At 49.6% G+C, this 13,151-nt stretch overlaps 1 protein-coding gene across 1 annotated transcript in view; it reads left to right on the top strand.

Annotated features, from left to right (window-relative positions):
* Positions 1 to 13,151, top strand: part of SHCBP1L (SHC binding and spindle associated 1 like) — a 232,243-nt gene that overhangs the window by 59,150 nt on the left and 159,942 nt on the right. The window contains exon 6 of the mRNA XM_056531886.1: positions 8,850 to 8,955. Coding sequence (XP_056387861.1) covers positions 8,850 to 8,955 — 106 coding nt within the window. The remainder of the gene's footprint in view (positions 1 to 8,849; positions 8,956 to 13,151) is intronic.

A 13,151-nucleotide genomic window follows, 5' to 3' on the forward strand; every position in this document is an offset into this window, starting at 1 on the left:
GCGCTGTTCACCCCCCCTCGCCAACGGTCAGCGCCTGGGTTGGTACCTCATGGGTCCGGGTCCACCTATTTCCCTGCTTGCCTCGCTCGCGCATAGCAGCCAGGCGTGATGCAGGTAACTAAAGCTGACTGAAGACTTCACTGAAGACTCCATTAGGTAAGTTCTTCTGACTGAGGGAAGTACTTTCCCCCTTTTTCTCCTTAGGTGCGGACTTGCAACCTCTGGAGACCCCCTGTTTTTGGCCCACCTTTTCAGGTTATGGGGCTGGCTTATACAGGGGCTGGAGTTTTATTCTGGGGGAGCAGTGGCATCTTAGGGGGCATGTACTCTGTTTTACATTGTGTACTTCATGGTGTGTGTGTGTGGTTACTTGTGGCTATTACCACAGCGCCTTATATGCGGCTGATAGCCGCGGCGCTGGTACGGGCCGGGCGCTCTCTGCGCCGGCTTACTTTCACTTTCGCCGGCATTTCTCTGTATTCGCCGCCCGCTCTATTCCCCCAAGCACATATGCGGCTGACATGTGCGCTCGGGACAAGGAGCGGGCGCCATTACAGCTTCTTCTCGGCCTGTCTATAGCTCTGCCCACAGGGCTGTCGGAGCTTTTCAGAGGCGCGAAGTAGCCTCCAATCAGCGCCATGGGTGCGATTTTCAGTTATAAGGGGCCAATTAGTTAGTGCCTCTGCTTCAGGCACGCCCCTCTCTACTATTGGCTGGCCTGTTTCTTACACTCTAGCTGCACGGAGCCGAGTTCTCCTCACTGCAGCTGCCAGGGGACACAGACTAGGGTGAGAAAGTTCCTGTCTCTTTTCTCATTATGTCCGTACCCAGAGCTGTTCCTCCCTCTAAACAGAAACCTGGAACGTCAGTGACTTATTTTGTCTGTAAGCACTGTAAAACCAAGATGCCTGGCTCTGCTGAGCCCACTTGCCCTGCCTGCTCCACTGCTCCCCCAGACCCCCTGGTACCCCCTGATGCCCTTTCGGTTCCGGTGGATTCAGCCCCTCCACCAGCCTGGGTTTCTTCCCTGACCCAGTATATGGCTGACTTGACCTAAGTCTCCCGTTCGGTGGATGAGGCCTCCCGGGAAGTGGTGTCTGCCTTGAAGGGGTCTTCCCTGCGCAGGGCCTCTGAGAGGGCCCGCTCCTCGTCTCCACATACTTCACACTCTCACAAGCGTACTAGGGGTGCCTCGTCTGACTCTTCCATTGAGTCTTCAGATAGACGTGGGCGTTCCCCTCGTGGGTCCCGCCGGCCCCCCCCCTGTCATCTGGGCACAAACATCGCTCCTTCAGAGGACATTCTTGGAGTCGCCGCTCTGCCACGCCAGAGCCGCGTACCCGGTCAGGGTCGCCCCCTTCCAGGACTGCCTCTACTCGTTCACATTCTCCTGGTGAACTGGCGGACGAGGCTTCCGAGCCGGCATCTGACTCAGAGGACCGCTTGGATTCAGTTGAAACGGTGAACTCATTGGTGACAGCCATAAGAGACACCTTTCACTTAGAGGACCCAGGATCTTCGGATGTCACTCCAGGAGTATCCTTACATCGTACTAAGCCAGCACCTCAAAGGTTCAGCTCTCACACTGACTTTGACGACATTCTGGAATTTACATGGAAACATCCAGACAAGAGGTTCCCGGGAATCAAGACGATTCAAGAACGTTATCCATTTGACAAGGACTTTGTCACTAAGGTGGTTTCCCCTCCCTCAGTGGATCCACCAATCTCCCGGATCTCTAAGGCGACTACACTGCCTCTGGCAGATGCCGCTGCCTTCAAGAATTCCACGGACAAGAAGGTAGAATCCTTAGCGAAGTTTGCCTCTGAAGCAGCTGGCTCTTCTCTTCTTCCCATCTTCTCCTCGACATGGGTGTCCAAGGCCCTGTCGGAGTGGTGCCAAAAGCTCCATCAGGGTATCTTAGCGGGATCCCCCCCAGAGGATCTATCTGCTCTGGCTCTCCAATGCTCTAAAGCTGGGGACTTTCTGTGCGCAGCTTCCATGCAGTCAGCCCGTTGTTCTGCCTTTGCTGTGGGTCACCTAGCGGCTCTCCGCCGCTCTATGTGGCTTAAAGCTTGGAATGCGGATGCCGCTTCCAAAAGGTCTCTCACTGAGCTTCCTTTTACGGGTGGCCGTCTTTTTGGCAAGCGCCTTGATGAGATTATCTCTGAGGCGACGGGAGGTAAGAGTTCCTTGTTGCCTCAAAATAAGGCTCGCCCTACTTCCCAAAGGATGTCCTTTTCCTTTCGGTCCTTTTGGACCTTTGGCTCCAGCAAAGGGTCCGGGCAAGCGCCTTTCGCGGGTCAAGAAAGCTCCCTCGATCCGGGCGCGCCCGTCTTGGAAGTCGGACTCCAACCGGTCCGGCCGTTTTGCGCCCAAATCAGGCAACCGCAAACCCACTTCTGCATGAAGTGAGGCCCCCACCCGCGTTTTTTTCTCGGGTGGGAGGTCGTCTTACTTTTTCGAGACATCTGGACCTCACACATTCAGGACTCTTGGGTCAGGGACGTGGTGTCCAACGGTTTCCAAATCGAATTCGCCTCCCTTCCGAGGGATCGCTTTTTTCGATCCCGGGCCCCCCGGTCTCCTTCTCTGGCGACGCAATTTCGAGAGGCTCTCCAGTCTCTGCTTCTCCATGGGGTTATTGTTCCCGTTCCTCCAGTGGAACGGTTTCGGGGTTTCTATTCCAATCTTTTTGTGGTTCCCAAGAAGGATGGTTCTGTGCGACCAATCCTAGACCTCAACCGTCATCTTCTTATCCGCCACTTCCAAATGGAATCTCTACGTTCGGTGGTGGCGTCCCTGGAACAAGGGGAGTTTCTTTCATCGGTGGACATCAAGGATGCCTACCTCCATGTGCCAATATTTCCAGGCCATCATCGGTACCTCCGTTTTGCGGTTCCGGAGGGGCATTTTCAATTCGTAGCCCCTTTTGGTCTGGCCATGGCTCCTCGGGGCTTTACCAAGATCCTTGCGCCAGTGATTGGCCTGTTACGGTCGAGGGGAGGCTCCGTGATACCCTACCTGGACGACCTTCTAATCAAGGCTCCAACCAGAGCCCAGACTCTGGAGAATGTGGACGTCACTCTCCACACTCTGGATCGCTTCGGGTGGATGGTCAACCGGGACAAGTCAGTCCTCTGTCCTACCCAATCTCTAACCTTCTTGGGACTTCGCTTCGACACGGCCTCTGCCCGTATTTACCTCCCGCTGGACAAACGTCTGGTGCTTCTGTCGGGGGTCCGCTCCCTTCGGACCCAGGTCTCAGTCCCCATCCGCACTTGTATGGAAGTCCTGGGTCGGATGGTGGCAACTATGGAGGCCGTACCCTTTGCCCAGTTTCATTACCGCCCCCTTCAACTGGCTATTCTCTCTCGATGGGACAGGTCTCCTCTGTCCCTCAATCGTCAGATTGTTCTCCCTCGCAGCGTCCGTCAGTCTCCTCTGGTGGCTCCGCTCTCCCCTTCTTCTCCAAGGGCAGTAATTTCTTCCCCTTCACTGGCAGGTAGTTACAACGGATGCCAGCCTGTCGGGCTGGGGCGGCGTGTTCAGGGACTCTGGTCTCCCCGAGAGACCCTTCTTATAAACATATTGGAATTACGGGCGATTCTTCTTTGTCTTCTTCACTGGGAGTCCCGTCTTCAGTCCCGTCCGCGTCCAGTCGGACAACGCCACGGCCGTGGCGTACATAAATCGTCAAGGCGGCACTCGCAGCTCGGCAGCCACGGCCGAGGTGACCAAGATTCTCACCTGGGCGGAAAGCAAGGTTCCGGCCATTTGTCCGAGAACCAGAAAAAAAAAAAATAAATAACCGAACACACCCTCGGACAGAGAACCAAAGGAAACCCCAAAAAGGGCGGGAGCTGTGTCCCCCAATGGATCCTCCGAGAAAGAGATTTTACGGTAAGTAAACAAAAATCTCCTTTTCTCTATCGGCTCCATTGGGGGACACAGACCGTGGGACGTACCAAAGCCGTCCCTTGGGTGGGCAGATAAGCAGTCAGGCAGACGGCCGATCAACTGCCGCCTGCAACACTTTACGACCCAGACTAGCATCAGCCGATGCGAAGGTATGAACTCGGTAGAACCTCGAGAAAGTGTGCAAAGACGACCAGGTAGCCGCCTTGCATGTGGCTTAAAGCTTGAAATACAGATGCCGCTTCCAAAAGGTCTCTCATTGAGCTTTCCCTTACGGGCGGCCGTCTTTTTGGCAAACTCCTTGATGAGATTCTCTCTGAGGCAATGGGAGGTAGGAGTTCCTTGTTACCTCACTAAGGCTCACCCTACTTCCCAAAGGAAGTCCTTTTCCTTTTGGTCCTTTCGGACCTCTGGCCCCAGTAATGGGTCCGGGCAGGCGCCCTCGCGGGACAAGAAGGCTCCCTCGTTCCGGGCACGCCGTCTTGGAAGTCGGACTCCAACCGCCCAAACCAGACAACCGCAATCCCACTTCTGCATGAAGTGAGGCCCCCACCCGCGGTTTCTTTTCGGGTGGGAGGTCGTCTCTTGTTTTTTTCCGAGACATCTGGACCTCACACATTCAGGACCCTTGGGTCAGGGACGTTGTGTCCAATGGTTACCGGATCGAATTCGCCTCCCTTCCGAGGGATCGCTTCTTTCGATCCCGGGCCCCCCCCCCCCGTCTCCTCCTCTGGCGAAGCAATTTCGGGTGGCTCTCCAGTCTCTGCTTCTCCAGGGGGTTATCGTTCCCGCCCCTCCGGGGGAACGTTTTCAGGCTTTCTATTCAAATCTTTTTGTGGTCCCCAAGAAGGACGGTTCTGTGCGACCAATCCTAGACCTCTAGCGTCTCAACCGTCTCCTTCTCATCCGCCACTTCCGAATGGAATCTCTCCGTTTGGTGGTGGCGTCCCTGTAACAAGGGGAGCTCCTTCATCGGTGGACATCAGGGATGCCTACTTTCATGTGCCAATATTTCCGGGCCATCATCGGTACCTCTGCTTGCAGTTCCGGAGGGGCATTTTCAATTCGTAGCCCTCCCCTTTGGTCTAGCTACGGCTCCTCAGGTCTTTACAGATCCTTGTGCCAGTGATGGGCTTGTTACGGTCGAGGGGTATCTCGGTGATACCCTATCTGGACGACCTTCTCATCAAGGCTCCAACCAGAGCCCAGATTCTGGAGAATCTGGACGTCACTCTCCACACCCTGATTCTTTTCGGGGGGATGGTCAACCGGGACAAGTCAGTCCTCTGTCCTACCCAGTCTATAACCGTTCTGGGATTTCGATTCGTCCGGCCTCTGCCCGAATTTGTATTCCGCCGGACAAACGCCTGGCGCTCCGGGCGGGGGTCCGCTCCCTTCGGACCCAGGTATCAGTACATCCGCACTTGTATGGAAGTCCTGGGTCAGATGTGGCAACTATGGAGGCCGTACCTTTTGCCGTTTTCATACCGCCCCCGTCAACTGGCGATTCTCTCTCGATGGCACAGGTCTCCTCTATCCCTCGATCATCAGATTGTTCTCCCTCTCAGGGTCCGTCAGTCTCTGCTCTGGTGGCTTCGCTCCTTTCTTCCCCTTCACTGGCAGGTTGTTACAGCGGATGCCAGTCTGTCGGGCCCCAGTCTTTCACACCATGATCAAGGCTCGTAAGCCCTCCTCCGCAGGAATTTACCACCGTACTTGGCGGTCTTATTTTCGTTGGTGTGAAGCGGATGCCAGTCTGTCGGGCTGGGGCGGCGTGTTCAGGGATTGGACGGTTCAGGGACTCTGGTCTCCTCCGGAGACCCTTCTTCCGATTAACATATTGGAATTACGGTCGATTCTTCTTTGTCTTCTTCATTGGGAGTCACGTCTTCAGTCCTGCCCTGTCCGCGTTCAGTCGGACAACGCCACGGCCGTGGCATACATAAATCGATAGGGCGGCACTCGCAGCTCGGCAGCCTTGGCCGAGGTGACCAAGATTCTCGCCTGGGCGAAGAATAAGGTTCCGGCTTTTTCGGCAATTCACATGCCGGGATTGCTCAACTGAGTAGCTGATTTGACGGCGTGGCGGTTGAGACCGCGGTTTTGAGGTCCACGGGTTCTCTTCCCCAGTCTTTCACACCATGCTCTAGGCTCGTAAGCCCTCCTCCGCAGGAATTTACCACTGTACTTGGCGGTCTTTTTTCCGTTGGTGTAAAGCGGATGCCAGTCTGTCTGGCTGGGGCGGCGTGTTCAGGGATTGAACGGTACAGGGACTCTGGTCTCCTCCGGAGACCCTTCTTCCGATTAATATATTGGAATTACGGGCGATTCTTCTTTGTCTTCTTCATTGGGAGTCACGTCTACAGTCCTGTCCGCGTTCAGTCGAACAACGCCACGGCCGTGGCGTACATAAATCGATAGGGCGGCACTCGCAGCTCGGCAGCCTTGGCCGAGGTGACCAAGATTCTCGCCTGGGCGGAGAACAAGGTTCCGGCCTTTTCGCCAATTCACATGCCGGGATTGCTCAACTGAGTAGCGGATTTCCTCGGTCGGTCCTCGCCTGCCCCGGCAAGTGGTCTCTTCATCCGGAGGTCTTCACGCAGCTGCGGCCTACTATCTCAGGGTCCTCTTTGCCACCCCAATTTACAGTCGCTGTATTTGACGGCGTGGCGGTTGAGACCGCGATTTTGAGGTCCACGGGTTCTCTTCCCCAGTCTTTCACACCATGCTCAAGGCTCGTAAGCCCGCCTCCGTAGGAATTTACCACCGTACTTCGCGGGCTTATTTTCATTGGTGTGAAGCTCAGGACTTCTCCCCGGTGACCTTCTCGGTCCCCTGTCTTCTCTCCTTTTTTCAATCCGGGCTGGAACTGGGGTTGTCTCTCAGTTCTCTTAAAGGTCAGGTTTCGGCCCTTACTGTTCTTTTCCAGCGGCCCCTGGCGTCTAATCCTCATGTCCGGTCCTTCCTGCAAGGAGTGGCACGCGCTGTTCTCCTTATCGGTCACCTTCTCCCTCTTGGGACTTGAATTTGGTTCTGAGTGCCCTCCAGGGTGCACCCTTTGAGCCCCTTAGAGAGGTGTCTCTCCGCCTCCTTTCTTGGAAAGTGGCATTTCTTGTGGCTATCACCTCCATCCGGAGGGTGTCTGAATTGGCAGCTTTTTCCTGCCGTTCTCCGTTTCTGGTGATCCAACTGGACAAGGTAGTTTTCCGGCCAGATCCTTCCTTTTACCTAAGGTGGGCTTGGCCTTTCATCTCAATGAGGACATTGTCCTCCCGTCCTTTTGTCCGGTTTCTTCTCATTCTAAGGAGCGCTTACTACGCAAGCTGAACGTAGTTCGAGCTGTTCGGTCTTATCTCTCCATCACTTTTTCGTTTCGTCCTTACGGAAGGTCGTCGCAAGGGACCACCTGCTTCCAAGGCTACCATTTCTCGGTCGATCCTGTCTGCTGTTTCGGATGCCTTCGCTGTAAGGGGAAGATTCCTCTTTTCAGGGTTGTGGCTCATTCCACACTTTCTGTTGGGGCATCCTGGGCTCTCCAGAATAGAGCCACGGCCTCGCAGATTGCAAGGCGGCTACCTTGTTGCTTTTGCATACTTCTCGAGGTTTTTTACCGAGTTCATACTTTCGCATCAGCTGATGCTAGTCTGGGCCGTAGAGTGTTGCAGGCGGCAGTGGACCGGCCATCTGCCTGATTACTTATCTGCCCACCCAAGGGATGGCTTTGGTAAGTCCCACGGTCTGTGTCCCCCCAATGGAGCCGATAGAGAAAAGGAGATTTTTTAACACTTACCATAAAATCTCTTTCTCGGAGGATGCATTGGGGGACACAGCTCCTGCCCTTTTTGTTTTTTTTTCCTTTGGTTCTCTGTCCGAGGGTGTATTCAGTTATGTTTTTTCTTCTGGCTCTCGGACAGTTTTTGGGTCTCTCTTTGACCTATTGGTCTCCTCCTATTGCTCTGGAACTTAAACTGACTAGCTCAGAGCCTGGGTATATCATAGCAGGCGGGTATATCCTGCTGGGAGGAGCTGACTTTTTTTATTACCATAGTGTCACACCTCCTAGAGACAGCAAGATACACCCACGGTCTGTGTCCCCCAATGGTAAGTGTTAAAAAAATCTCCTTTTTTGGTCATACCGCCTAGCACTAGGTACCTGGCAGCCATCAGCCAGAGAATCATGATTGACATTATCTGATAACAGTGATTTGCTTTTTCAAAACCATCCCAAAAATGTTAAGGGGTTCCACATTTATAACAATTCATGGCATACTGCTAGAATTAGCTAGCCAATTGATGGACATGCCATGTGTCTGGTATTACAGCTCTGCTTCTTTTACTTCAATATTATTTTATTAGACGTAAAAATATTCAAAATCAAGGCAAAATGTTTAATGATACAATGCTGTTAGTAAGAAAGAATTTTAGCATTATAATAATATCAGTATGAAGCAGTCCTGTCTTACCGATTTCAGTACTTGGCATCCTTCTGGCCACTGTCACCCCACTGCCTCTTGTCACTCTGTTATGGGTTGTGCACATGTGCTATCTTCTGGCTTCTTAAAGGGCTGAAGATAGCAATAACAACCTCTGTCCTCAGACCCCAGGCTATATCACTCTGGGCCTGAGCAGTAAGAATTATTCGGTTCTTTCTGTCTGCTGAGGTGTTTGTTTCTGATTTTCCTCTTACCGACCTGGCTGTAACCTCTTCTGCCTGTCGGGTACCTGCCCTGACCTCATTAGTAATCATTCAAAACTGTAGCTGCCAATGATGGAATATATCTTTGGTATTTCCTACGGACAAATCTTTTGTTAATTATATTGCTATCTTCCAACTTTTTAAATGATAGAATTTTAATATCTGTATGTATATATGTATTTTATTTATAAAAAATTACTTTGTAAAAAAAAAATGTATTGTTTGAAAATTTCAGCTCTCATGTACCATTTTCACCAAGAATACTGAGATGTAAAAAAGGTCCAAGGGATTCTGGAGAAGTTGTGACACATGTTGTGACCAATATAATGATTGCAGACATGGTAAGAAATAAATATAAGGGGCCATATAGAAGACATTGTACTTTTCTTTTTTCCCACATTTTGTGTATAGAAAAACAGGATACATAGTGAACTGTTATGCAATACAAACTCTTCCACCCCATAGGCAAGTGACTGAGAAGAAGCGTGGAATGCAAGACCCCCTTACTAGTAGTCTTTAGTTGTTTCAACTGGGTGTGCTGCCCAATGCAAATTTTTTATTCCAAAGAGTTAGCTCTGCATATGTAATGGGGGAAATGTATCAAAACCTGTCCAGAGGAAAAGTTGCTGAGTTGCCCATAGCAACCAATCAGATCACTTCTTTCATTTTCAGAAGCCTTTTCAAAAATGAAACAAGCGATTTGATTGGTTACAATGGGAAACTCAGCATCTTTTCTTCTGGACAGATTTTGATAAATCTCCCCCAATGTGTATGCAGAAGACATTGGCAGATCAGTTTTGTGTGAAGCTATAATCACTCTTAGCCTTTCAGAAAAAAATGATGAGTACCAAATGACATTTATCTAAAGGTTGTAGATTCAGTTATGCACAGCTTTTACCTCAAATTCAATATATTGTGAGTGTTTTTACAATGTTAGTATTTAATTTATGTCTCTAAACTTTTAACCACATAGGGTCCCTGGGCGTACAGGTACGCCTTCGCTCCCTGGTCCTTAAGGACCCAGGGCGTACCTGTACGCCCGTGGGAGTTTTGGTCCCCGCCACGTGCCGGACCGGGGTGACAGCTGTTTGGGCATGCTGGGATTTGTAGTTTTGCAACAGCTGGAGGGCTGCAGTTTGTAAATCACTTTGCAGTGGTCTCTAAACTGTAGCCCTCCAGATGTTGAAAAACTGCAAATCCCAGCATGCCCACACAGCAGTTTGCTGTCTGGGCATGGCGGGATTTGTAGTTTTGCAACATCTGCAGGGCCACAGTTTGGAGATGACTGTGCAGCGGTCTCTAAACTGTAGCCCTCCAGATGTTGCAAAACTGCAAATCCCAGCATGCCCAAACAGCTGTCTCGACATGCTGGGAGTTGTGGTTGCGTACCTCAACACCCCACAGGTGTTACGTACCTTAACACCCCACAGGTGTTTGACGAATTTTCATTATAGTTGGATGAGAAAATGAAAAAAAATAAGCATTTTTTTCACTAAAATGCTGGTGTTACCCTAAAATTTTTCATTTTCACAAGGGAAAATAGGAAAAAAGCCCCCCAAAATTTATAAGCCCATTTCTTCTGAGTATATAAATACCCCATATGTGGATGTAAATGTGGATGCTCTGCGGGTGCACTACAATGCTCAGAAGAGAGGGAGCGCCGTTGGGCTTTTGAAGTGAAATTTGTCCAGAATTGAAGGCCACATGTGTTTGCAAAGCCCCCATAGTGCCAGAACAATGGACCCCCCCCACATGTGACCCCATTTTGGAAACTACACCCCTCACGTAATGTAATAAGGGGTACAGTGAGCATTTACGCCCCACAGGGGTCTGACAGATTTTTGGAACAGTGGTCCGTGAAAATGAAAAATAAAATTTTTCATTTGCAAAGCCCACTGTTCTAAAGATCTGTCAAACGCCAGTGGGGTGTAAATACTCACTGCACCCCTTATTAACCCCTTAAGGACGCATCCCTTTTTCACCTTAAGGACTGAGCACTTTTTCGCAATTCTGACCACCGTCGCTTTATAAATTAATAACTCGAAAACGCTTTTACCGAATATTCTGATTCTGAGATTGTTTTTTCGTGACCTATTCTACTTTATTTTGCTGCTAAATTTTCGGCCTTACTTGCATCCTTTTTTGGTGATAAATCCCCAAATTTCATGAAAATTTCGAAAATTTTGCATTTTTCTAACTTTGAAGCTCTCTGCTTGTAAGGAAAATGGATATTCCAAATAAATTTTATTTTCATTCACAAATACAATATGTCTACTTTATGTTGGCATCATAAAATGGACATATTTTTGCTTTTTGAACAAATTAGAGGGCTTCAAAGTAGAGCAGCAATTTTCAAAAATTTCATTAAAATTGCAAAATCTGAAGGGACAGATGCTACAAAACTTTTTCTAATATATTAAGGCTACTGAGGAATACCACAATTGTGGTGAAACGCGTTTAGCCTCAATCTTTAAGTATTGCCACAACCATCTTTTGTTTATATCAGCCACCAAGTCAGCCAATACCGCTTTGCCAGCTCTGCAGTACCCAGACTCGTGGCCCACTACTGAATAGCGCGCTATTCACACCACAAGGACGCCGGCTCACAGCCGATCGCTACTCCTTAGGCCGACGGGCGAATAGTGCCCAGCATAACTCCATTCACCCACTGCTTCATATTGGATGCTGGCTCAATACATCACAGAGAACAACAGCGCATCATTTGGGACCAACGTACCTTCACATACGCCTTCCCAGAGGAGCCCCTGCACCTATGTCAGGTTGGTGGTTGCCCTCGTTTTAGTCCGTGCGGGCGCTGATTCATCGCAGTCTCCAGGAGTCTGCCGCTCCGGAAACAGTCAGCTACCGTGCAACACGGTGAAGACTGCAAGTAAGGTACCGCTCTGAATGTCATATACTGTGATCGTTCTTTGAAGTAAAGTGGGAGGCATAACTGTATCGCTCATCTCATCTGCTATATTTAGCGGACACTTTGTATCCATTTTGTTACCAATACAGTACATTGGCTTCATGAGATGAACAATCCCAACTACTGTGGCTGCTCAAATAGACTAGAACTATCACATTGACTTTGGTCATTGGCTGCTATTTTATATACAATATTTTATAAACAATAATTTTTATGAGAAGGTTGGCAATCTATCATTTACAAGAAATTTTATAAGTAATTTTTTTTTTTTAAGCATATCTCTAATACCTGGGCAAGGGCCCTGCCCAGGTGTTTTAATATTATTTTATTATTATTTTCACTTAATAAATGTACATGATTGTTTAAGTTTATTTTGCAGGTATTTTTATTATCACTGTAATCAAGACAGGATTACTGTAGTCAGCATCAGTTTAATTTCCATACTTTTATTTGTGATCTACTATCTGTCAATTTGTCCACATCTTTTATCTCCATCTTTTTGCTTCTTCCTTTCTATTCTTTCTCTTTTCCACTCTTTTCAATATCCTTGAGGACTGGTCATATAATTTCTTCATTATATTTATCCACATATTTCTTGGTCTTGGGGTAATCAGACCTTACCAGTTAACCTCAGGCTATTTATTGATTGAGCTGCACTGCCCTTGATTTTGAAAATATAAAGTAGACATATTGTATTTGTGAATCAATATATGATTTATTTGGAATGTGTGTTTTCCTTACAAGCAGAGAGCTTCAAAGTTAGAAAAATGCAAAATTTTAAATTTTTTCATAAAATTTTGGAATTTTTCACCAAGAAATGATGCGACAAAAAAGTATTGACATAAATTTACCACTAACATGAAGTAGAATATGTCACGAAGAAACAATCACTGAATCAGAATGAAAAGTAAAAGCATCCCAGAGTTATTAATGCTTAAAGTGACAGTGGTCAGATGTGCAAAAAATGGCCGGGTCCTTAACCCCTTCACGACGAGCGAAGTACATGTACGGCACCGCGAAGTTTCACTTGGCGCACAGCGACGTACATGTACGTTGCGGGGTTCCGGGAGCGCCGCGCCACCGGTAGCGGTGATAGGGCCGGAATGACTGATGTTATCTAACAGTAGGCATCCCGGCACATCTCCGAGGGGGGTCCTGAGACCCCCCCATGACCGCGATGAGCGCAAATCACAGGTCAATTCGGAGCTGCGATCTGCGCTATTCCGGGTCATACGGGTCACCGGTGACCCGGAAAATAAGAGGGATCGGAGTTTGGTGGCAGGGGTGCCACCCCTCCTATCCCTGCTATTGGTCGGCCGAGCAACCGACCGATAGCAGACTGGGGGAGGGGGGTTAAAGTTCGGTTCCCCCGCTTTGCCCACCTATCGGTGTCCGGGCAAAACGGGGGAACTGTCCAGGGACCGGCGCCGAAGGTCCCTTACCTGGATCCCGGATCCCAGAGCGCGATCCTCCATGCGGGGATCCCCCACGTGCGACTGCAGCAATTCATCCGGGTCCCACCAGGTGAGTTGTTGCCTAGCAACATCCGGAGGGCCACAGTTTACAGTGGTCTCTAAACAGTGGCCCTCCAGATGTTGCAAAACTACA

Source organism: Hyla sarda, chromosome 7 (assembly GCF_029499605.1).
Source record: "Hyla sarda isolate aHylSar1 chromosome 7, aHylSar1.hap1, whole genome shotgun sequence".
In the NCBI taxonomy this organism is placed as follows: Eukaryota; Metazoa; Chordata; class Amphibia; order Anura; family Hylidae; genus Hyla; species Hyla sarda.